The following is a 23,268-nucleotide window of genomic DNA, read 5'->3' on the forward strand; positions in this document are numbered from 1 at the left end:
GATGCTTTCTTGCCTGAAAAGGGGAGGGGGATAGTTTGGGGGAAAACTTGATGGTCACAATCAAGTGATGCTTCAGCCTTGTTGGGTCATCCTCAAAAGAAAGTGGTTGTGTGGTCACCACTGAATCAAGTTAAGTGTGGTCCTACTGAGCTGCAAACAGCTGTATAGAGAATCACTTCTCATATTCTGAGCTTAATGAGATATGAGGCAGAACATCTAGTCATATACTCTGTTCTGAAGTGCCAGGTATCATCCACGTGTAAAAACACTTATTGTCAGGTCTCCTGCTTTTTCCTTTCCAATGATTTTTAAAATAAGGAAACTAAAATGTAGATTTCCTTTAATCATTGACTCCTCCTGGAATGAGAGAAGGAAGCCATAAGCTGGACACCTGAATGATACAGTAGTAGACATGTGAATGGCTAATGAATGTAACGCCAAAAGTCAATATGCTTCTTGAACAAAAATCAGAGGAAGTATGAAGGGTTAGGCTAGGTGTGGCCCTTACTAGATTTAGGCTGGCAGAACTAAGGGAAAATCTCTGCTGTATGTCAAACCATATCTGGTGTCTTAAAGCAAGACAGAAAGGAGTTGGTAATCAATATTCTACAATTAGTCCATCAATGAATATCCAAGTTACATGGTCATGAGCTGGTTTAGCTCATGTATGTAAATTTTCTAACACTGAATCAGTATGCCTCTTTTATTGAAAATTGGAAGCTTGAAGCCTTGTTTATTAAGCTTTAGAGGGTCTCTGAACTGAAGGTAAAATACTAATGAGCTGTAAATCTTCAGGCATGCACACAATAGCAGCTCAGCTGCTTGGATCTGGGGCATCCATCAATGACACAATGTCAGACGGGCAGACTCTACTACATATGGCAATACAGAGACAAGATAGTAAGAGTGCACTGTTTCTGCTGGAACACCAGGCAGATATAAATGTCAGGTAAGATCTTAACTGATGCAACGCTGAATTGGATCCATGTTTAGGAGCAGGTAGTGATTACTGCCCTTACCTAACAGCCTGAAGTTAGAGGTTCAAATCTTGTTAGTTACATACTTGGCCTCTTTTATGGAACTAATTATGGCTGATGGGCCATATATGCAAACTTGAAGCTCTTTATAGCTCTGTCAGTCAGTGCCCCCTCTTGGGATTGCAGAGGGTGGTGTCACTTCATTTTAGATAAAACAGGATCCTGTTATCACAAACCCTCAAGTCCCAGAGACACAATATTGAGCTTCTGTAGTTTCCCTTCTGTTTACCAGCTTGCTGGAGCTGTATGCCTTCTATCATGTCAACTAAATTAGGTGTAGCCCCAGCAACTAGATTCAAATATAACTCGCATCATGAGTGTCTCTAGGCAAGCTGATATTAAACTTAACAGAAAAAAACACTTATCTGCTTACATGTGGCTGACATGCTTTCTTCAGTTCTGCTGTGTGTACACCCTAATGATTGTGATGGGGATAAACTGCCTGATACTGCTGTTCTGACTTCAGAGTAATTCTTCAGTTGGTATTTGACTGTTGCTTGAAGTGTTACCACAGTATGAACGAACCTGTTCCTTTCTGTGGCAGGAGGCTTTTGCTCTAAAGGAAACTCTGTGCTCAGATGATGGCTGAGCTTAAAGAATTGAGAAAGGAAAGTGTCTGAGCAGCATGTTAACACTCTTAGCTCGGACTTTAGAAATGACTTGTCAGAAAAAGTAAGAAACTGTAGCTGTGATGAAAGACTGTTTTGGTAGGTTTGCTTGATTGTAGAGTTTTATCATAGCAAAAATGCAAAAATAAGGAAGATAATACTAGTCTTTGCCAGTAGAGTATTGTAACAGTGGGTCTAACTTCTAGTGGGGTAGTAACAGACTTCAAACTGTACCTCTTACAGAACACAGGATGGAGAGACTGCCCTACAACTAGCAATTAAAAACCAGCTTCCTCTTGTGGTTGATGCTATTTGTACCAGGGGGGCAGACATGTCTGTGCCAGATGAGAAAGGAAATCCACCTTTATGGCTTGCCTTGGAAAATAACTTGGAAGATATTGCGTCAACTCTGGTAAGGCTGTCAGTCTACTTAATTTAGTCTTGCTCTTGTATCTTGCTAGCAACGAAGTGCTAACTAGCAGAAAAGAACTGCTAGTGCCTGACCAGAGCAGAGTAGTCATATAGCGCTATCTAAATTCTAGTGTTTTTCTTCACCAGAAGCTCCTTGTTCTTGGGGAAACTTTCTCTAAACACTGCAGTTCTGTATAGGCAGATACCGTGCAGTTACTGTAATAAAGGTGTAAAAAAGGCTATCAGAATTCCTGATTCTGGAGAGCAAAGTGCTATAGCATCTAGTTTCCAAAGGATCTACTAAAATGTCAGTCTGTAGCATATAAAGACTTGTGTAAAGGTCACCTTCCTGAATAAAACAGAACACCTAATTTTACTCTGTATGTGCTTTTGTGTATAAGTATATGCTTTAGAGAAACAGTACACTGTCTCTCTCTTTTCAAGACTAGATCCTATTCCTGCATAGGTGATCCAGCAGGCAACTTGCTGGTATGAGACACAAATTCCTTCCTTATACAAGAGACATAAGGAAGTCTGCTTATCTGAAAACTGTCTCTGATATCCAGCTGTTATCTGTTAGATTGAGATGAATATTTAAGCTTAGCTGCCAGGCTGAGAAATAAGTCTTATAACTGTACTTGACCATTTGGGCTCATATCAGATAAGAATACTTAGAGTTGAGACTTAAATGTTGTAAATGAGTTCATAAATTGGAGTGGAGCAAGTCTTATTTGAACAATATGGCACTTAAATAGTTTTGAATGCATCTCTTAAATAGACACATAGGGTAACTTCTTCCAGCAACATATGGCAAAACAAGTAAATGGGCCAGACCTTCAAAGGCTGTTGTCTGATGCTACTTCCCTTGCTTTAGGTGCTTGTCACTGCTGGAGAGTAAGGTAGCTTTGTATTACCTGAACTAGCTTAAGACTTCTCTATCTAACATGTATGGGTGATTATCCAAATGAAGTGGTGCTTAACGCTACTAGTTAAGTATTAGACCAACCAAATATTGGTCTGGAAGACATTAAAGTAGCTTTCTAAAACTTGATGACTGTCAAAAGAATAGATCAGGCATCTCTAGTTCTACCCCTAAGGCATAATGCTTCAAAGAATTATTCAAGGACATATAAGGTATTAGGTGCCTTTTGGAGACTTACAGGAAACTTTACTGCCTTATTGTGCTTCTCATTCCAGGTTAGGCATGGCTGTGATTCAACCTGCTGGGGGTCAGGACCAAGTGGGTGCTTACAGACTCTTCTTCATAGAGCTATTGATGAAAATGGTGAACAAATAGCATGCTTTCTTATTCGCAGGTCAGACCCTTTCCTAAAATACAAACTTTCCAATATATGTGTACATATTTTTCCTTGCTTAACCTAATTGAATGCTATTTTGAGTCAATAGCAGGTACGTGCTTCATTAACTACTTGGTGAGTGAATGGCACATATGGAAGCCTGGCTAATCTTAGACACATCCTAATGTCATCAAGAACACGATGCTAGCTTAGATAAGAGTCAAACTAAAACTAGAGATTTATGTTTACATAGAATGTGTCATCAGATGCTGGATCAGCTCTTTTAAAAAGTCTGACCCTCTTTTTGGAACTAGTTAAGTCTGGATTAAACGTGTTAACTTGACTCTCTTGCCTTCCTCTAGTGGTTGCGATGTGAATAGCCCCAGAAAGCCAGGTCCTAATGGAGAAGGAGAAGAAGAAGCTCATGATGGACAGACACCCCTGCACTTGGCAGCCTGCTGGGGACTAGAAGAGGTGATCCAATGCCTTTTGGAGTTTGGTGCCAATGTCAATGCTCAGGTATGTAGAGAAGTGGTGGATAGTTTCTCTGAAGTTAGTTCTCTGATGAACATAGTGAAAAAATTTCCATCTCGGCAGTGTTTTTTGCTTGATAGAAAGAGATTGCTTCTATTTATGGCTGAGCCAGCACAATGACTGGCTGCAGTTTTGTGGTTTTTCTGATCTGTCCATATGGTGGGTTAATTCAGGAAGCTATACTGGCAGGAAAATACTGATACAGAAAACTTCTTGTAGTGTTAGCTTATTGTTGGTATAGTGCTCTGAATTCAACTCCTCTGTCCCTAGTGTGAATTAAAGAAGGGACCAGGACTGTCTTCTGCAGCAATTAATCATTAGATCAACTATAGTATAAAATTGCAGAATGCTCTACTAGGTTATTGGCATGTTTGGGAAGTGTCTTCTGTCACTGAGCATACTGGGGTGAGTAATTTGAGTTGCACTTCATAGTTTTTGATTGTATAGTAATCCTTGAACAGAAGCTTGACAAATAGCAACAGGAGAAATAAGTACATAAGGTTTTTAGGTCTCCATGCTATCTAAAATCATGACATCAAAACTGCATCATGAAGCTATGGCTGTAGACTGCTTCCTGATATGGACAACTGATTAAACATACCTTATCAAAATTTGAACTTTAATATATGGCTTGCAAAGCATGCGTGTATCTGACTCATTGTACTTTTTAATGAGTCAACTTATAAATGTTTAGCTTCTTCCGGGAAAATCTAGCACTAGTACCCGAGAGTCAAGCTAGGGAAGTATCACTGCTGAAATACTGAGTCTGCTGAAGTGATACTTTGGATTCACTTGCTGTACATCTGTTTGTGTATGGTAGAATTAAACTATTTTTCTGAGAACAAATTATTAATATTATAATGTAAATAACATTAACTACCAGACAATAATACTTGTTTGAAAGCATTCTGTTTCAATGCTTGGCTATTGTCTTGAATGCTCATCTTTGCACCCCAATGTCTAACTGTATGGGGTCTTAGTGCTGAGCTGCTTGCAAGGCTGTATAACACAGTGGATTGAGGTCAGCCTATTTGAGAGAAACAACTGCAGAGTTGTAATGGGAGCTCAAATCATGATGCAAGTGAAATAAATGTTTGGTGTCCCAGCAGAAGACTATCAGGTAGGTCACAGAATTAAACTTAAAAAGCTTCCCTTATTACTCAAAGACAGGGAAGGATTTGTGTATTACTGCATCTTCATACAATGAACTTTGTGGCTCCTTTCTAGGATGCAGAAGGAAGAACTCCAATCCATGTTGCCATTAGCAACCAACATAATGTTATCATTCAGCTTATGATTTCACATCCAGAAATAAAGCTAAGTGTACGTGACAGGCAAGGAATGACTCCCTTTGCATGTGCTATGACGTATAAAAACAACAAGGCAGCTGAAGCAATTCTGAAGAGGGAGCCAGGAGCTGCTGAACAGGTAAGATGAGAGCATTCAAAGCATGCTTGTCTCTTTTCTTACTGTGTTAGACTGCAATAGCAGGTGTTCCACAAGCAAATGCTGCTTTATCCTTTTCTGGTTTTATATGCAACCAAGTTTGCCAGATGCTAATTTTCTATAGCAGGATTTATTAGGAAACTATAGATGTATGTGTGCTTTTCATGAGAGAAAATCAAGGGTCAGTGTCTTATCAAACCTTATCGTCTTACCCTCTCAATACTAAATTGAGGAACAAGCATACATATATGTAAGGAGAAGGTGCCAGCTCTAACTCATCTGGTATGTCTTGTGATGGACTAGTACAGAAGTAACCTGTTACCTAGCTCTTTTAGAAAAGCTGTTGAAAACAAACCCTGTCCTAAAACAGTTAAGTGATAGGTGTTATGCTGCACTGTTGAACTATGAAACCTCCAACTGTATCTTCAGGCTTCTGGTGTGACACTTCAGGCAACTGTTCAACAGTTTCTTCCTACCGTGTGTAAGTTTAATTACTAGTAAAGTATTTGAGTGCTTAGTGAGCTCTTGCTACACATCTAAAACTTGCATATAAATATAGCCTAGTTCTAAATATGCTTTAACATCACTTTTAAGGCAGATATGAGCAGTGACGTGCACTTAGTATTAAGCCAACAAATGCACACACTTTGCATCAGTGTGGCAGGATTGCATGCTGCCTCCTTCTCCAGTGTTAACTTCCTGATTTACTCAAGTTTCTCACGTTGGTTAAATGAGTTTGTTCATCATTAACTGCTACTTCATACTTACTATGACAGCTGTTAACCTTTTTTGTCTGTCTTAATACTCCCCGCTGTGTGGTCAAGAAATGACAAGGTTGTAGAGTAGAAATAAGATAGCTTGAAGCAGACTTGTGTGGGCAGATGCTGCTGACGGTTTCTTTGCTCAGTTTATTTGATAATGAAATAGGTAAGTACCTGCTGTCAAGCAGTGAAAGGAACAAGACTCTGCAGTTCATGTCAAGTAGAGGGAGCAAGTGCTTCTAAGTGGAGATACGTTCTACTGCATAACTACTTGCTGTTGTGCAGAAGTAACATAAGGGTTTCATTTCACATGCCCTTTCTGCCCCAGGTCGATAATAAAGGCCGGAACTTCCTTCACGTAGCTGTTCAGAACTCTGACATTGAGAGTGTGCTGTTCCTGATAAGTGTCCAGGCCAACGTAAACTCTCGGGTCCAGGATGCCTCGAAACTAACACCTCTCCACCTGGCTGTACAAGCTGGCTCAGAGATCATTGTGCGTAATCTGGTATGTACCAGAGAGTCTCTTTTCACTTCTTAGAAATCCACATTGATAAGTCTTAATGCTGATTGCCTACAGCCTGGAGAAGTCGGCTGAAGCTGACACTCCTTTGTCTGAAACAGACCTCAAACTTGCATAAAGTTACCTTGGCTCAGACTGAGCTGCAGCAGTAGCCTTCATATAAGCGTGCCTGGCTCACAGCAGTCGCTGGATAATGCAGCTTAGTTGACCTTACCTTGCACTTACTGCAAATAGGAACATCTACAAAAACTGAAGTAGCTCAGTAGTGATAGCATTATGTACATATTGGCCAGACACCTAGAAGTATCTCTGTACAGTCAAGTCTTGTGTACTTCATTCATAGGACTATTAGCCAAGAGTTCATGTCTGAAACACATTCTTGAAGACATTCTTTCTTGCATCTTGACAGCTGCTCGCAGGTGCCCAGGTGAATGAATTGACTAAGCATCGTCAGACTGCTCTTCACTTAGCAGCCCAGCAAGACTTGCCCACAATTTGTTCAGTTCTTTTGGAGAATGGAGTAGACTTTGCAGCTGTGGATGAAAATGGAAACAATGGTAAACTAGTAAAGTTTTTCAAGTAGATATGTACATGTAAACACCCCAGTAGGCCTGCTCGTAGTACCCCTTAGTGGTAGAGACTGGCCATTGAAAGGGCTTGCCCTTCAAAGACAAAAAAGAAGGAAAATCCAGAAAATCCAAGCTGGTGGAGGGAGTTTTAGAAGTGGACAAGGAAGGTGGGGAGATAAAGGGAGTGCTTAACTTTATCAGGCTGCAGTTATTACTGATGTTAACTACTTTAGATTCTCAAAGCTTCTCTTCTGCTCCTTTTTCAGCTCTTCATCTGGCAGTGATGCATGGCCGTCTAAACAATATCCGGGTTCTCCTCACAGAGTGCAATGTAGATGCAGAAGCCTTTAATATTAGGTAACTAGTATAGTCTTAATGGACTTAAGAGTGGGTGTGTGTGGGGGGGAGCAATATATTTTTAAAGAGTGTGCTGGTATAACTAGATATGGAATTAAAGATTTGGCTTGGATTATAGCATTTCTACACTAATCTTAGTGAGGTGTGCAGAGCATGCTTTGTCTAAATACTGCAGAAATTAACTTCTTCCTGGTATACATTAGCTATGTATGATGCGCTTTGAATTAAATTAGGTGTAGCATTGTTCAAGTCTGCAACCCAATTTGAAAACAAAGCTAGCTGGAGTGGAGTCTAGCTAGCTAGACTGATCTAGATAATATGCTTTTTTTCCCCCTGCAGAGGCCAGTCACCAATGCATATTTTGGGACAATATGGGAAAGATAATGCTGCAGCCATCTGTGAGCTCTTTTTGGAGTGTATGCCAGAATACCCTCTAGACAAACCTGATGCTGAAGGAAACACAGGTAGGTGAGACTCAACAGCTGTTAAACTTGAATGTCACTTAAATCATATTAGGGGTATGTCACTTCTAAAGCATGACTAATTGGCAGTAGAATGTTAAATGCAGTAAGATATAAACATTACCTTGATACTTCAGGGACTAAAAATCCTACTCTGGATTGAGTGAAGACACAAGACCCACTCTGTGTTAGCAGGGAATTGTCTGGCTTTTATTTTTCAGTGCTCCTGTTGGCATATATGAAGGGGAATGCTAACTTGTGCCGTGCAATAGTGAGAGCTGGGGCTCGTCTTGGGGTTAACAATAATCAAGGAGTCAATATCTTCAACTACCAGGTTGCTACGAAACAGCTTCTCTTTAGATTGTTGGGTAAGTATTGCTTGCTACAGTTGGAAAGTGTTTTAGCTTAGGCTTCTGAGATACCTCAGTGTAAGAAAGAACTTTGGACATCTGATGTAAAACACTAATTCCAGAGGTGCTGAACATCTTGTAAATATCTTATTGCTTTGAATGAGGGGTGCAAATACTCATCTTCTAAAGATCAGCTGAAAAATTGCCCAGTGCATATATGAGAGCCCTCTCAAACTTGAATGTGTACTTCCTTTTTCTGAAAGGATGAATGGGGGGGATCCTGGTTGGTGTAGTCTAATGTGGCTTAAAATTAGACTTTGCTTTAACCTGCTACTGTATATTCCCTGCAGATAATGTGGGATTGATGAAAGTCAATCCTGTGGATTTCATACAAACAAAACTGCAGCTACTGCAGCTGTGGTTAAATCAATTATACTGAGCAACACCTAAAGCCACAGAAAAAAGTTTCCTTAATGTTAACATACTCCTTTAGGTGTCAGAGTCTATTTTGCCTTTACACTTTGCCTCTAACAGATATGCTGACAAAAGAACCTCCCTGGTGTGATGGCTCCAACTGCTATGAATGCACTGCCAAATTTGGAGTCACAACAAGAAAGCATCACTGGTAATGTATGACGCATCTTGCTGTGCTTACAAGGAAACGGATTCCTTTCCAAACGCAGCAAGGCTTGTTCCTTCTGCCGCTTTCAGACACCTCCATGTTAACATAGGTGCATAACTGGTAATCTAGCTGAAATGTTCCACCTTGCCTACTTGTTAGAGCAGTAATAAGCTATTAGAAAAAGCAGTCTGTGCATCTAAAAAATATTCCAGGCTTATTGGAAACAAGAAATCATGTTGAAGTTCCAGTAGTGGAACAGAGGATTCAGAAGTCTACTGTTAGCAGGGGCTGATTTACTCAAAAACAGGTGACACTTGGACACTTTCTGCTAGTTTAGATTAGGGTTGCTGTTTGCAATATGAAAGTAGCCGAAGATACTGGTATTGGTTGATCTTGTGTAGATGTGGGCTGCCTTTTCTTAACTAATCTGAACTTCTGTGAAACATGCTGGGTTAGATGATAAGCCAGACTTTTTCATCATAACCCAGGTAAGATTCTGGTTAGCATTTTGGGAAAATTATGCACAAGCATCAGTTGAAGTGGTAGTAGGTGACTGACTATTGTAGAAGTAGCATGTATTTTTGGTTTGGAATCTAATTCTTGTGTGACAGTTATCAGGAGATAGGAAAAAATGCAGCATTTCAGTTGCATAACACTGTAGGTTTTTCAGTGAGGCTGTCACTTATCAGTGATGGTATCAGACAAAACCCTGGTGTTCACTATATCAGTGAACTCATACTTCACTCTTTCCCACCCCTCTTTTATCAACAGCCGACACTGTGGACGTCTGCTCTGCCATAAGTGCTCAACAAAGGAGATTCCTATCATAAAATTTGATCTGAACAAGCCAGTTCGAGTTTGCAACATCTGCTTTGATGTCCTGACTCTGGGAGGAGTCTCCTAGTATGCTGTGGAAGTAAAGGGATTCCTAGTCAGTGCTCCTGACAGCAGCTCTGCTTACAAGCCCTGTGGACAGGGAAGAGGAGGCCTATACATGTCTTCTGCAATAGACTGAACTAATTAAGGACCCTGTTATGATATATTCCAGTATAAATGATTTTGTATGACTGTAAATGTATTGGGCTGTGATAGACTTCACTAGGAATTTGAATGGATCATTGAAGCCAAGTGACAAACAGGAATTTAGACCCTCTTGTTGCAGTGGGGTACAGAAGCTAAAATTGTTAGGCTGGTCTTTGAATCATCATAAAACAGGTCTGTCCTTGACATGGTGCTTTGCACTGAGCAACTCTATTAAGTCCTGTTGCTTTCAGGCTGCTTAGTAGAGATGGCATTAAGTTTCAGGGTAACCAGGTATTTTTTCTTTGCTTTGTCTTAAAGATAAATGTTCCCCTTCTCTAGAGAAGACTTCTTGTGAAGCAAGACTGAGCTGTTACAACCACTGTTCATTTCAAGAAACTTTTTTTAAAATGGGGTCTAGTTCTAAGCATAGTTCAAGAATTGTGGCCTTACAACAGAAAGCTTTACAACATCTGATGCAAAGCAGTCAGAATTGCAGATCCACATCCTGATACCTCCTCAGTGTCTCATTAGCTTTTGCAAGTTCAAGAAAGTGCAAGGTTGTTTAAGTAGAAAATATTCTTGCTCGTATCTGCCAGACCTATCGAAGTCTACTTTGTTGCACTTTCATATTTGCATTGCTAGTCCTTTCAGTTCATGAAACTTGTGTATTAGAAAAAACCCTAAGAAGCATAAGTGCTCTAAGAGAAGACCTAAGCTTAATGTTAAATGGAGAAACACTAAAACCAGTTAAGTAGTCTAACTTGCTATATACAGCAATAAATGCTGAAGTGCATTATGAATCATATGAGGGAGACTAGCACTTTCTTTGAATTTAAGGACCTTGGTTAATTGCTGCAGGAGAGCCAGTCACCCTACCAGTGTAGCATGTGCTGCCCATCTAGATGATCAATTCAGGTCCAGTTTCAGCAGGATTGCCGGTGATCAGGAGCATTTGTTTGGAGGCTTACTGCTAACATTAAGCATCTGGCCTTCAAGAAAGGATTCTGGACTTGCAGTATGATGCCACACTTCTGGATTAAGCTGCAGTATTTAAATCTAGGCTGGCTGTGGTCTCTGAAGATGCTGAATCTGAAACTGCAACACCACATTGTCCAGGTAAACGGGAAATCACTTTGCTGTTGAACAAGATTATGGTTTGGGCAAAGGCTTCAGTCAGATTAAAAGAAATATGTACTTAAAATGAAATGCCTTGTTAAGGCTTTACTCATCCCAAGAGGTGAATCTAGTTTAGACTCAACTCAGTGCTCTTCATCTCTACTTTATGAACAACTTGTGTGCATTTATTTACTGACTGTTATGTGAAGTGTAGAATAAGGAGTTCATGATAATGACACGCTGCCCTGTTTTGGAATAGTGACTTCTTGATCTTTCTCAAGTGTAAGATGAGATGGTGAGTCAGACTGCTACTGTCCTTTATAGGAGACTTGCTTGAGGCTTTACTCCAAAACTTGTGCAGGAAAACTTTGGGAGATGGTATAATTGCTGACATTTGCACAACGAACTTCACATCAAGTCTCACTGCACTTTGATCTTCCAATATGTGTATATTATAACTGGAATCCTGAACTTTGTAACACTAGAGAAGAATAATGGGTGATGCTAAATACAAATTTGCCTCATTGTTTAATGTCTGCTGCTGCCGTGTTCCAACAAAATGCCCAGGTAACACAACTGGTGTGTGCAACACCAGTTCCTAACGCAAATGGTGCGTCTCTAGCATAACTTGTTTTGTATACTGCCTTTTAGGCTTGTTCTAGATGGATGAGAAACCAAAAATATGGTGTCTAAAGCATCTAACTGCAAACTACAGCTTGGTTTTTGGTAAGCAAAATAGATCATGGACAACATAGTACTTCTAGTCTATCACTTTCCGGTGTTTCCAAGTTATTGACTGTAGGTCTTGAGTAATGAAAGATAACTTTAACAGAATGATGGAAAGGGAGAGAGTGTTAAGCCTTGACTATAGGGTATCCCATGATAACACATTAACTTCCTGGTTTGGAACTGCAGTACTGTTAAGGGTGTACCTGGAAGACTGAAAGATGCTAGAGGAGTTTTCTTCCAAGGCCACAGCCTATGGACTTCAACTTAATTGGAAAACTGTACAACATGTAATTGCTAAAGCATTTAAACTTCAGCTTTTTTCAGCGACTTCCCTGATGGAAGGGGCAAGGGAACAGGGAGCTTGGTTTGAACAGAATAAGCAGCCTTTTAAAGTAATGATGAAAAAATGCAATCTGAAACTTCAGCTTAACTAAATGCAAGCTTAAGGCTGGTTAGTTTCCTTTTGGAAGGTGGATTATGCATTATGACTGCCTGAAACTCATCTGGGGAATTATACTTGATGCTCCTACCTTGCCATATACAGCCAGTACTATACAAGCTTTATTTTTCTCACTGAAGTCTGCAAGGAAAGTTAAGGCTATTGATAGAGACTAATGTACAGCCTGAAGTGTTCATTAAATTCAAAGTAACTAATTCTAGTAAATTTGATCAACTTAAAGTGCCTTTGAGATAGATTCCTTACAGCCAACTCTAAACAGCTTTCTGCCAGAGTTAGAGGGGAAAAACTTGCAACTTGAACCAAAACCCTAATTTAGTTCTCTTCTAGTCATTATTTCACCTGAAGAGGTTGATTGCATCAAATGCAATTGGTGGGGCTCGATCCCTTATGCACTCTGCTGATATTGGTCTGAGATCTTAGGTGTCTGGGATTCTTTGGGAGTTTTGCTGGCAATGCCCCATTGCAGGGTCCAAACTTGAATGGAGGCACTTGGTAATGTAGTGATGGTCAACACATTTCTAACTCCATAAACAGATGCACTTCCTCTTGTGTAGCATTACAGTTGTGACCAAAATGTCCACCTGTCTTGCCCCTGCTGTCCTTGAGCAGTGTCTGTCACCTTGAGACAAGTATGCCAAGCGTTGCTCAAGAGGGTATAAGGAAAACAAACCGTCTTCCTGTCCCTGGAAAGTGATGCTGTCAAACTAGGCTTCGGGCACTTCAACAGGGCTGCATGGAAAGTCTGTGGTAGCTCATACTGTAGCTTCTTGTTCTGAGACTGGATTCCTTTTGATTTAGTCATCCAGCACTCTTACACAAGCACAAAATGTGGTCTGGCTTAAATCTTATTTCACGTATCTATTTGAGGAAGGTGTAATCACTGCTTCACACCACTAAGTAGAGTGAGAATGTTGGTGTTAAAGGTACTAACAGAGCATTACAAGTTGCTTGCTAAAAGTTGACAGATGCCTTAATGACTTCCTGTTCTGGAGATCTGACTTGTACAACTTCTCGGGTAGTGCATGTAAATTAACATGTAACAAGAGGGGAGGCCAAGGCTGGATCTTTGTTGTAGATCAAACGTAGTAAGAGGCAAGTCTCAGTTTCTTTAACAGCAGGGTTGGATATTGCAGCAAACTCATCTTTACAGAATCAAAGCTTATTATGAGTGAGAAATAACTCTGAACCTTCTAATACATTCTGTGAAATAGCAAAGGAAGTCTTAGAACAATGGCATTTTATCTGCAATGTTTGTCTGGAGTCATTGTAAAAAAATGTATTTTTCCAATATGCATTACTTTGTTGTGTAATGATTATACTTGTAATAAAATACATAACTAGATAATGCATCATGATGTGAAAACACTACTACTAAAGAATCTTCAGTTGCATAAGACAGCTGCCCCTTCCCCAAGCTAGTTTTATGAAGGCTTAAAAGCCCCAAGGAAAACTGGGGTTATTGCAGCTTACTCTGTTATTATTCTAGATACTCAGTGTTGCTGTAGAACAAACAAGCTCTAGTGTGACCCTAGTTTACGTCATACAAGTCCAGCGCAAGGCATTTAAGATGACTATCTATAATCACTTGTATAAAACAACCCTAACTTTCTACCAGACAGAGCTGGTCCATGATCTGCATCTGAGCCAAAACATGATTTAATTATATAAATGGACAAGCTGAGCTGAGTTCACTTAAAATAACATACTATCTTGCAGTGTCACATACGAGCAGGTAATCTGCCCTCTAGGCAGAGCGTGTAATTACTGTAGCTTTACTTCAAAGAAAGGGAAGCTTCAGTACAATGGCAAAACCAGCCAAAAGCATTTTGATAGGGTTATTATTGAAACTTAAAGTAGGGCTAATAGAGATTGAACTGTGAATATCGCTGGAGCACTGTCTTTTTTTAATTGACCCTTGTAAAAAAAATGTTTCTTCTTCCCCTCTTTCCCCACTCTGGGGAGAACTTCATTTGTCTTGTTTTTACTACCTGAATTAAAAAAATCTTCTTGGAACAGAGTAAGGGAGTCTCCTTGTTTGCTTTAATAGATGATTTCTTCCTTGTGTTAAATGAAACTTTTTTAAAGTCTCCCCCTCCCCCCCCGACATTAAACTGAGGAATAAGTTGTGAATTTTTTATTTTTTAACTCAAAGCAACAACTGACTCTCCAAAATCAGTCTTACCTTCCTGTAGCCCTATACTTGGTTTCATGTGGCTCTTAAGATGTCAAAACCATCTCATCAGCATTTTAACACTCTTTGCATTGGCAAGAGCAGTCTTAAGCATACAGCAAGATGAAACTTGCTTAGAAGCTATGTGGCTGATACCACCCTTCACTAGAAATCCAAGTGCTTTGCAGTTACAAATTACTCTTTGTGTTCAATAATCTGGATTGTGCTGTAACTTTTGAGCTATTTTTAAAAACACTGAACTTGCCAATCATTTCAGTCAGTTTGCTAAAGCATTTGCTGCTGGGAATGCTCCCTGTGCCAGTCTCACCGAATTACTAGGAACAGTTTGGGGTCAGTTGTGCTGCTGACCCCTAAACAGGCCCTTTTTTTGCTAAGATGCCATATGTGCCCAAAAACAGAGGCCCTTTATAATGCCTCCTAAGGAGCCAAGACAAGCACTGCTTTGCAGTCCCTGCCCTACTGCAGTTTTAAAAAAAGTTTATCTTCCAAGCTAAAAGCTTAATATCTCCAAGGATGGCACAAGCCTAAGGCTGTTTAGTTCTAGAAGCGGGACTGAGGACTCAAGCACTGTGTGATGGCTCTATGCTGCCACCCATCTACGTGTACAACTTCCAGTCACGGCAGGCAAGACCTGGTGCATTGGTCTGTAAGTGCCTTAGAGGACTTTTCCTCTGTAGTACAACTTAGAGATGATGACAGAAAATTAAGCAGCAAAACCAGGTTTAAAAACCCTGACCATTTATTCCAGTAAGCACATACACATGTTTAAGCTGCTGCATGGCCCCAGGCCAAGGCAGTTGTAGCCTCATCTTTCTACCCCGGTGGTGTTGAAAGTGCTGTGGTTTGTACCTACTGCCACTGCAATGAAGTGCTTGTTCTCACTCCGAAGGGATGGTGCCAGGCCTTTTGTAAGCTCACTAGCTTATTAACTAATTGCTTAGATTGGTGGGTACTTTTTGAGGGGCTGAGAGGCAGAAATAGCTCAGAACTCATAATGGCTTTATAAACATCTCCCAGTTGTTTATAAATAGGTGGAGGTTGCTTTAAGAAGAGGAACCGAACACAGCTCAGCACAGAACTGTGCCATTGCTGGACTACATGTAATCTATTTTAGCAGCAGACTCCAGGAAAACAGTAAAAGCCCTCTTGCAGCCTGGGTTTATAGTACCTGGGCCCTACTCTGGTCTTCCCTTGTCCTTTTCAGTCCCGCACAGGAAGGGTAGTAACTTGCCTTGCTCTTCTGGGAGTCATTGAAGTTAATGGATTTTGCCAGCTCTGATAAAATACGGCCTTTAGGTGAGCTGGGCCTTGGGTAGTGAGGATGTCAACCTCGGGCTATAGTCTGATGGACATGTATCAGATTGGGGGCAGAGGGCGGTGTCATAAACCAGAATGGAAATAGGAAAAAGAGGGAGATTGCAGCAGGATGGTCCTGTTGTTACATAGCTTTCATTACGGTCTAATTAAAACCATCAATTCCTGACCTCTGAGTCATTTGAAAGTAGTAAATCAGAGGACCAGGAGGGTGGGGTTAGTTTAAAACAACAATCTGCATAAGTACCTTCTGATATCTTCTTTGCTCAACATTAATACAAATACCAAATGAGGAAATGCAGCTATGACCTTTGCCTTCTGTACTCCGAGAACTTGATAAGCTTTTGTATAACTGACCCACACGAGATCCTAGATACTCTGAACCTTCATTGCAGGAGAAATTCAGGCTTCTCCCCTGCCACCTTTAAACTCTTTGGAGCAAAGCAGGTGATTAGGAAGGAGCGTTAGCGCTACAATGTGGTAAGTGGAGTCTGACAGTGGAGGACTGTGCATAAGCCGAAGTCGATGATGCTGCAGTCGTTCTTGTGCTCACCAACTCACTTCCTTAAAATACAACATATTATACCCACCACTATGCACACAGGTATCTATTTCCTGACTGCACAAGACATCAATTTTTAAATCTAGTCCAGGCTACATATACTACAATTCGTTGCCAGATGTAAAAATACCATAGGGATAAAGCACTAAGAAAGTAAGTTTCCCATTGCTGATTTTTTAGCTACTAACTGCATCACTTAGCTAAAAATGTTCCCTCTTTCTCTCAGCTCCATTATCGTGTATTAAATACAGTTACAAAGAACTTGAAATTGCTCTATCTCCCTTTGCACTGACAGACGGACGGGAATGCAGCTGGAGCTGCAACTGCCCACTCAAAGTGCAACAGTTTGCTGTAGGACTAGGCACACGTATCCCGCACGGAGTCATGCTTGCAGGACACACCACTCGGCCAGGGGATGGCAGCCTTCGTATTCCTCCAAGTGAGGGTTATCCAGGTCGCCTCTGTCGCGGTGCTCAGGTGAGTCCAGCTGCCCAGATGGGGGACCAGTAGTTCTCACACACACGCAGCGGCTCCCCCTCGAACCAGGTACATACAGTTTCCGGGGGACTCCAATCCAGTCTCTGTTTACGCCTCCACTAAGAATGAAAAAATAAAAGCAAACACAATTCAGATGGCTGATTCAAAACGGGGAAAATGCTCCCAGTGAATACAGACTCATGTAGCTGCAAAGCAAAACAGTCTCAAAGTCAGAACTAACACGCATACTGAGGTAGAATTCACTCCTAACAGGCAACGTCCCACAGCTTTCTGATACCCTTTTGTTGGCGGTGCTTCAGCAACCTGGGGCCTGGACCTGGTCTCGTCAGTGCTGCTACACGCTCTCACCCTTCTGGGAGCAACTAACTTCCGTATCCACTGTTTCTATTGCTGCAAGAAGAACCACAGCCCTGCGGAGCACAGCTTGCCTAATGGCAAGATGCCTGTTTCTGGAGAGCTAATTGCTCATAGATAACGTGTGCTGCCTTACGTGCCATAACCCAATGCAGTGATTTTGAGAACTGGGGCAAAAGGAAAAAAAGTCTCAATTACTTCTGCAGCTATTCCATAATGTCTCTTAAGGGGCCAAATCCCATCTGTTCCTGTAACTATTGTGTCTTTTCCTAAGCCTGTGACCTTTTACACAAGAGGCCACCACACAACACCCAGTCCCAAGACTGCACCCTAGCTCACTCAAGCATAGAAGCAGATCCCCTGCGGTCCATGGTACTAGTGATATACTCAAAGGAAGCCCAAGCATCTTGCAACATGATCCACAAAATGATTTCAGTTTAAAATAAAATCGTCCCTAAACCAAGAGATGCACACAACTAAACAGACCAAGCAGAAAATGACTATTCAAAGCTTAACCTCATTTTTATGTGGTTTTAAATGAAAATGAAACAGAAACAGACTGTGAGGCTGTGAAGTCTCCTGAAAGAAGACCAGCTGATCCTTGGATTCAGGGTAGGTGAGAAACCCTGCTCAGATGCAGCAGACAGTCCTAGGGGGTTTCTGTCCTGTTTTCTTGAGGACAGGAGGATCATGTGCATCTGCAGCAATTTCTGAACCCAGATTTCAATTCCAGTGTGACAGAAGAGTTGTTGCCTCAGAAATACCATTCCTAAAAGTTTCACTGACCATGATGAAACTTTATCTCCCTTTTACTCACTTGTCGGGTCACCAAGCAGAGCTCCCCTTTGCTGTCTCACACTGGAGAATGTGTTCATTAGCCCTGCCTACACCCTTCTGCAACTCCAGCCTGGGGCCTGGGATGAGGCTGTCAGCAGTAGCTGAACCAGCAGAGAAAATCCAGGCGCTGATTCACCCAGCAGCAGCAGCTGACCTGCCACAGCCGAAAACATGACCGTTGCTCCTTGCAGTTTGGCTCTGCCTCCGTCTGAAAGCACAGCCTCAAGATCTCAGACAGGAGAAGGGAACGTGCCTGCTGTATTTCAGCCACGCCAGCCCTCAGCGCCTTCGCGCCAACCTGTGCCCTTCTGTGGGGGAGTAAACAGATCTCAGTTACAGACGATGACGTACAGGGGCTGAGGAGCCAGAACCCCGTCCTGTGCCACTCCTGCTAGGAGAAGAGGCCACCACAAAGCTCAGCGCAATCCAATTCGAAAGGCAGAACTGCTCTCCTCCAAAGGGTCTGAGTATACCAGCAGGAAGGCAGAGTTTACCTCTGTTTGGAGCACCAGAATCGGCTGCCCCCGGCAGAGCTCCATTCGGAGTTACAGGGTGGAAACTGCTGCTTCCTCTGGTCGCTTTCTGCCTTGAACTTTAGGCCTTCCTCAATAGCAGCCTCAGCCTGCCTTAAGGCTTCTGTCGGTGCTCCACTTTCATCATAGAACCTGCCCACCAGCTTTCCTTGGAGAGAAGAAGAAGATCAATTAAGACTGCAGCGTTTCCAGGCAAGGAAAATGACTAGTTCTGCGGGTTTTTTTTTTTAATTTGTTATTTAAAGGCAAAGAAGCAGAAATCTTCCAGAGGATCTTTGCCGTGCCCCAGTTTGAAAACAGAACTGAGCTTATGTCCCTTCCACTCTTGGATCACACAGTCATTTACCCCTTTTAATGAAACCATGCAGGACAAGCTCCGGCACAAGCACATGCTAACGACTCAATAAAGATCACAAAGTCAATGGCAGCTTCAGCTGCAGAACCCAGAAGTCTTTCCAACGCGTGCATCTCACTGCCAAAAATATTCTCCCTACACTGCTGCTCCTACACAGTCTTTTGAGTTCTGCTAATTTCAGTACTTGCAACACTGGCTCCATGGCTTTTGCTTAGCAGAGGCAAATAAAAGCAGGGCCGTGAGCTGTAGCTGACAGCTCAGGGCAGGGAAACTGTTAAGCAGGCTTTGACTTAGAGGAAAGCAGATCTCAAACTACACCCACAGGTCTAATTTAAAAGCTGTTTGCCATGAGCAGAGCCAGCATCTTCAGGTAATCACTCACATTTAAGAAGCATGCTGGTCTCCAAAGGTCACCTGGACCACTGCAGCAGCATAAAGAACCATCACCAAGGTGGACATGCCCTAGGGGAGATCCAACGCTACGGGGCACTGCATTCCCCCACCCTTTCAACGGCACGCTGCAGGTACCGTCTCCCACCCAGCAGCCCACCCTCTCTACTCGTGGGTTCCCATCGCATGTGGCCACCCAGTTAAAACAGCCACGCTTTTAAGACGCTTCCTTGACATGGTGTCAGGGCAGAAGGTAGACTGATCCCACCGCAGGACGCTCCTGGGCAGAACCACCGCTCCCAGCAGCACTAACAGCATGGCAAAGGACACGCCAAGCCAGGCTGCCCCGGCCCGTGACCGTGCCCACACAACACCAGAGCGAGCACTTACCCACAAAAACGTAGTTGCTGCTGTAGAAGGAGAGCCAGCTCTGGACGGCGAGCATCTCCAGCGGCGACAGCTCGGAGACGTCATCCACCAGGCCCGTCGGGGAGAAGTCCCCGGTCACGAATGCTCTGGTGGCATCCTTCCCTGCAGGGCAGGCACCCAGGGAGCCTCCAGTGACCCCCCCCCACCAGCCAGGGCCCTGTCAGCCCCCAGTGACCCCCCCCCCAAGTCAGGGCCTTGTCAGCCCCCCGTGACCCCCCCAGTCAGGGCCCCGTCAGCCCCCAGTGACCCCCCCCCCAGGTCGGGGCCCTGTCAGCCCCCAACGACCCTCCCCCCCAGTCGGGGCCGCGGTACCTGAGAGGCCGCTGTAGGCCCCGCCGGGGCCGTAGTGCCTGCGGCCGCGCTGCACGTCGAACACGCGCCCCAGCAGGGCGAGGTAGAGCCCCGGCTCGCCCTCCGCCCCGCGGTACCGCGCCAGCTCCGCGGCGCGCAGCAGGCGGCCGCCGCCCGGCAGCCAGGCGCGGGGATCGAACCCGCGGCCCAGCAGGCAGGCGGCGCCCAGGCACAGCGCCGCCGCCGCCGCCGCCCCCCGCCACATGGGGCCGCGCGCGCGCCCGCGGCGCCGAGGGGCGCGGTCACGTGCCTGCCCGAAGGGGGTTCCCCCCCCGCGCCGCCACCCGACTCCTCACGACACTTTCCTCGCCGCGCAGCAGTGCGGCCAGCGCGGCGAGGCGCTTACGACTGCGCGGCGGCTGACGGCAGTGTGGCTCAGCCACGACAGCTTTCCATAGTGCCCGCGTTGCCGCTTTACGGCAAGTGTCGTGCGGAGCGGGACCCGGGCACATCGCGCCTTTCCGGGGCGGGGGCTTTGCGGCGCCGGCTCTCGCTTGGCGGCAGTGTGGCGCGCCCGCCGCCCGCCGCCGCCGGACTTGACAGGTGCTGCGGGGCCGGGAAGTTGCTGACTAAGCCGGGCCGGGCCGGGCGGGGCCGCGGCGGCGGCAGCGGCAGCAGGAAGCAGAAGCGGCTACGCGGAGCGTCGGGCCGCGGCACCGGCTCCTCCGGGGGGCCCATGGGGACGGCGGCGAGCCACAGCAGCGAGGAGGAGGAGGAGGGAGCCGAGGAAGGCATGGAGGCGGCGGCGCAGCCCGGCGCTCCCTACCCGCCCGGCGCCGCCGCCAGCCCGGCGCCGCCGCTGCCGCCGGCCGAGGTGCTGCTGGACCAGGCCCGGCTGCGGGAGGCCACGGCGCGGCTGCGGGAGGCGGCGCTGCCCGAGTCGCTGGTGTCGCGGCACCACAGCACGCTGGTGCGCTGGCTGGAGGAGCGCCTCAGCCGCGGCGACGAGGCCGTGAGCCTGGAGCAGTTCTGCGAGGTGCTGGAGAGCGTCTCCCGCCTGGCGGCCGCCTCCCGCGGCGAGAGCGAGGAGGTGAGGCGGCGCGGCGGTAACGGCGCCCGTCCCGGCGGAGCCCCGCGGGGGGGGACGGGGACGGCGGCAGGAAGGGACGCGGCGGCGCGGTGCAAGAAGCGCTGCTGCCGCTGGCGCTGCCGCAACGATCGCGAGCTGTCACATCACCGATACCTCTCCTACTCGTAGCCCTTTGCAGCGATAACGCTCAGCAGCTGCTTCTGAATAAAACAGCAGTTGCCCTAACGTTACCGCTGCCCCTAACGCAGCTCGTGGTAGCCAAGGTAGGAAATTCTCTGCCAATTACTTCTCTGAGGCCCTTCGTGATAGCACAGGCACATCTGAGCTTGCTAGACTTGCTTGTGTGGTTGCTTTCCAAAGACGGCAGTGAATTCGCCAAGCGTGCCATTGGTATCGCATTGCTTGTTGTGAAGTAGGAGGCTTGGAAGACTTGGAGGAAAGTAGTCTAACGGGGTTCCCCTCAACACACAAAAGGTCTTAAGGTAAGGTTTTAAGGACAGAAGGGAGGACAGTTTCCCTTCAGCTCCCGAAAAGGATAGAGGGAACTTAATATCTAGAACATTTAATATCTAGCTCGCATTTAAAATGGAGCTAGAATGCCCTGTTGGGAATTTCACACTCAGGATAGTGATTCTCTCTGAATCTACTGCGTTCAGCTCCTGAGCCTCACCAGTGACTTCCTTCTGTCGTCTTATTGCTCCGGAGTAGTAGAGTAACTTTATAAACTGACTATTAAATCACATATACTCTGCTTGAAATGAGTAATGACATAGTAATGTGAGTACTGGAAAATGGAAAGAGATTAATTTTGTTGTAAAAATAGGAACATTTGCACCAGTCTCTGTGTAGTTCACTGAAATGTTGTCTCTGAATTTCCAGTTCCTTTACAAGAACCGATGAAGAGCACTTTCTCATCCGTCATGGAAGTAAAAGTGTGAAATGAGTACATTGGCATTCTTTCTGTTAATACAAACAACCGAGCTTTGCCAGCTATGGGAATATTTTGAGGACTGTCTGTTTTGCAGATCCTTCTCTGTTAGAGGAAAGGTTCTTGCAGTTATTCATGCAAAAAAGATGTAGAATATAGTTTTTTCCTGCTCTTTGAAAGACTTGTCAAGGGATTTGTAGTGGTATGGGTAGACAGTCACATCTCATCTTTCCTGCAAAGTTGAGATGTTGGAGTTGTGTGGAAAACCTGGATGTCACTGTTTCTGTGACTGGCACTAGCCCATGAGGTGTAGTAGTTCAGCTTTCCAGGATGTATTTTACACTGATGAAGTCAATTTGTTGATGGCAGGTCAGTAGGTTTCACTTTTTGATGTTTACAGAATCCTGCCTGGCATAGACTATAGTTTAGATTTGCTCTGCCTATTAAGTTTTTCTGCTCTCAGTGTGGGGCTGTGAGCAACTACATTGAATGCTTTATGTGCAAACGAACCTCTGTTTTAAATACAATATCTCTTTGCTAGATAAACTCTGAGTCCTTTTTTATCCATTAGCGCTTCAGCAGCTATCCTGTAATGTATTCAGCTTTCACTTTAAACATGAACACTTCAGTTCTACTAAGAGCAAAGGGTGGAATATAGAACTTTCATAAATAATATTTTAAATGTATTCTCATGCTGTCCAGTTCCTGAGCTGTCTGTGAGATGAGGTGGTGATTTTTCCATTTGCCGTATTTCCTGGACAGATAAACTTAGCCATCATTTCCCAGGAAAGACATTTCTCTAATGTGTTTTCATGTTCAGTGTTGAGCTTGGTAGGAAGTATCTGGACTTACTGCTTTTATTAAGGAGCAGAATGCAGCTGGAGTGTATAAAGCTGTCACTGCATTTGCACCACGTCCCAAACATGAACACAGCTCAGTACCGGGTTGCTTACTGAAGTATTTTCGTTTGCTTGTACCGCCGTTGCACTGGGAGCTTATCTAAGCAGTGGAAGTTGTGCAACTTCTGTGTCAAATGAATATAGAGTTTACATTATACTGAACCATAAAATCTTATGAGAGTTCTAAGGTAGGTGAAAGTCAACCTAGTACTGAGATCATAGGAAAAGTTTTAAAAAAAATAACAAAATACTGCATTAAGATGCAAAAAAATATATATGTCTGGTAATCTCTTCT

General features: G+C 44.2%; 3 protein-coding genes across 3 annotated transcripts in view; 2 read left to right on the forward strand and 1 right to left on the reverse strand.

Annotated features, from left to right (window-relative positions):
* ANKFY1 (ankyrin repeat and FYVE domain containing 1) overlaps nucleotides 1-14,319 on the forward strand; it is a 34,965-nt gene extending 20,646 nt beyond the window's left edge. Inside the window, exons 14-25 of the mRNA XM_067309787.1 lie at nucleotides 796-949; nucleotides 1,889-2,057; nucleotides 3,254-3,372; nucleotides 3,717-3,873; nucleotides 5,116-5,316; nucleotides 6,424-6,600; nucleotides 7,025-7,172; nucleotides 7,451-7,541; nucleotides 7,881-8,005; nucleotides 8,224-8,370; nucleotides 8,887-8,977; nucleotides 9,746-14,319. Coding sequence (XP_067165888.1) covers nucleotides 796-949; nucleotides 1,889-2,057; nucleotides 3,254-3,372; nucleotides 3,717-3,873; nucleotides 5,116-5,316; nucleotides 6,424-6,600; nucleotides 7,025-7,172; nucleotides 7,451-7,541; nucleotides 7,881-8,005; nucleotides 8,224-8,370; nucleotides 8,887-8,977; nucleotides 9,746-9,878 — 1,712 coding nt within the window. The 3' untranslated portion in view covers nucleotides 9,879-14,319. The remainder of the gene's footprint in view (nucleotides 1-795; nucleotides 950-1,888; nucleotides 2,058-3,253; nucleotides 3,373-3,716; nucleotides 3,874-5,115; nucleotides 5,317-6,423; nucleotides 6,601-7,024; nucleotides 7,173-7,450; nucleotides 7,542-7,880; nucleotides 8,006-8,223; nucleotides 8,371-8,886; nucleotides 8,978-9,745) is intronic.
* An 891-nt stretch (nucleotides 14,320-15,210) lies between these two features.
* On the reverse strand, nucleotides 15,211-20,321 carry CYB5D2 (cytochrome b5 domain containing 2). The gene is made up of 4 exons (XM_067309788.1): nucleotides 20,078-20,321; nucleotides 19,727-19,867; nucleotides 18,553-18,739; nucleotides 15,211-16,965 (listed from the first exon to the last, which is right to left on the reverse strand). The coding sequence occupies exons 1-4, from the start codon at nucleotides 20,319-20,321 to the stop codon at nucleotides 16,752-16,754; spliced, it is 786 nt and encodes a 261-aa protein (XP_067165889.1). The 3' UTR covers nucleotides 15,211-16,751.
* A 364-nt stretch (nucleotides 20,322-20,685) lies between these two features.
* ZZEF1 (zinc finger ZZ-type and EF-hand domain containing 1) overlaps nucleotides 20,686-23,268 on the forward strand; it is a 62,144-nt gene continuing 59,561 nt past the window's right edge. The window contains exon 1 of the mRNA XM_067309888.1: nucleotides 20,686-21,146. Coding sequence (XP_067165989.1) covers nucleotides 20,793-21,146 — 354 coding nt within the window. The 5' untranslated portion in view covers nucleotides 20,686-20,792. The remainder of the gene's footprint in view (nucleotides 21,147-23,268) is intronic.

The sequence above is a fragment of the Apteryx mantelli genome, chromosome 22, assembly GCF_036417845.1.
Source record: "Apteryx mantelli isolate bAptMan1 chromosome 22, bAptMan1.hap1, whole genome shotgun sequence".
Taxonomy (NCBI): domain Eukaryota; kingdom Metazoa; phylum Chordata; class Aves; order Apterygiformes; family Apterygidae; genus Apteryx; species Apteryx mantelli.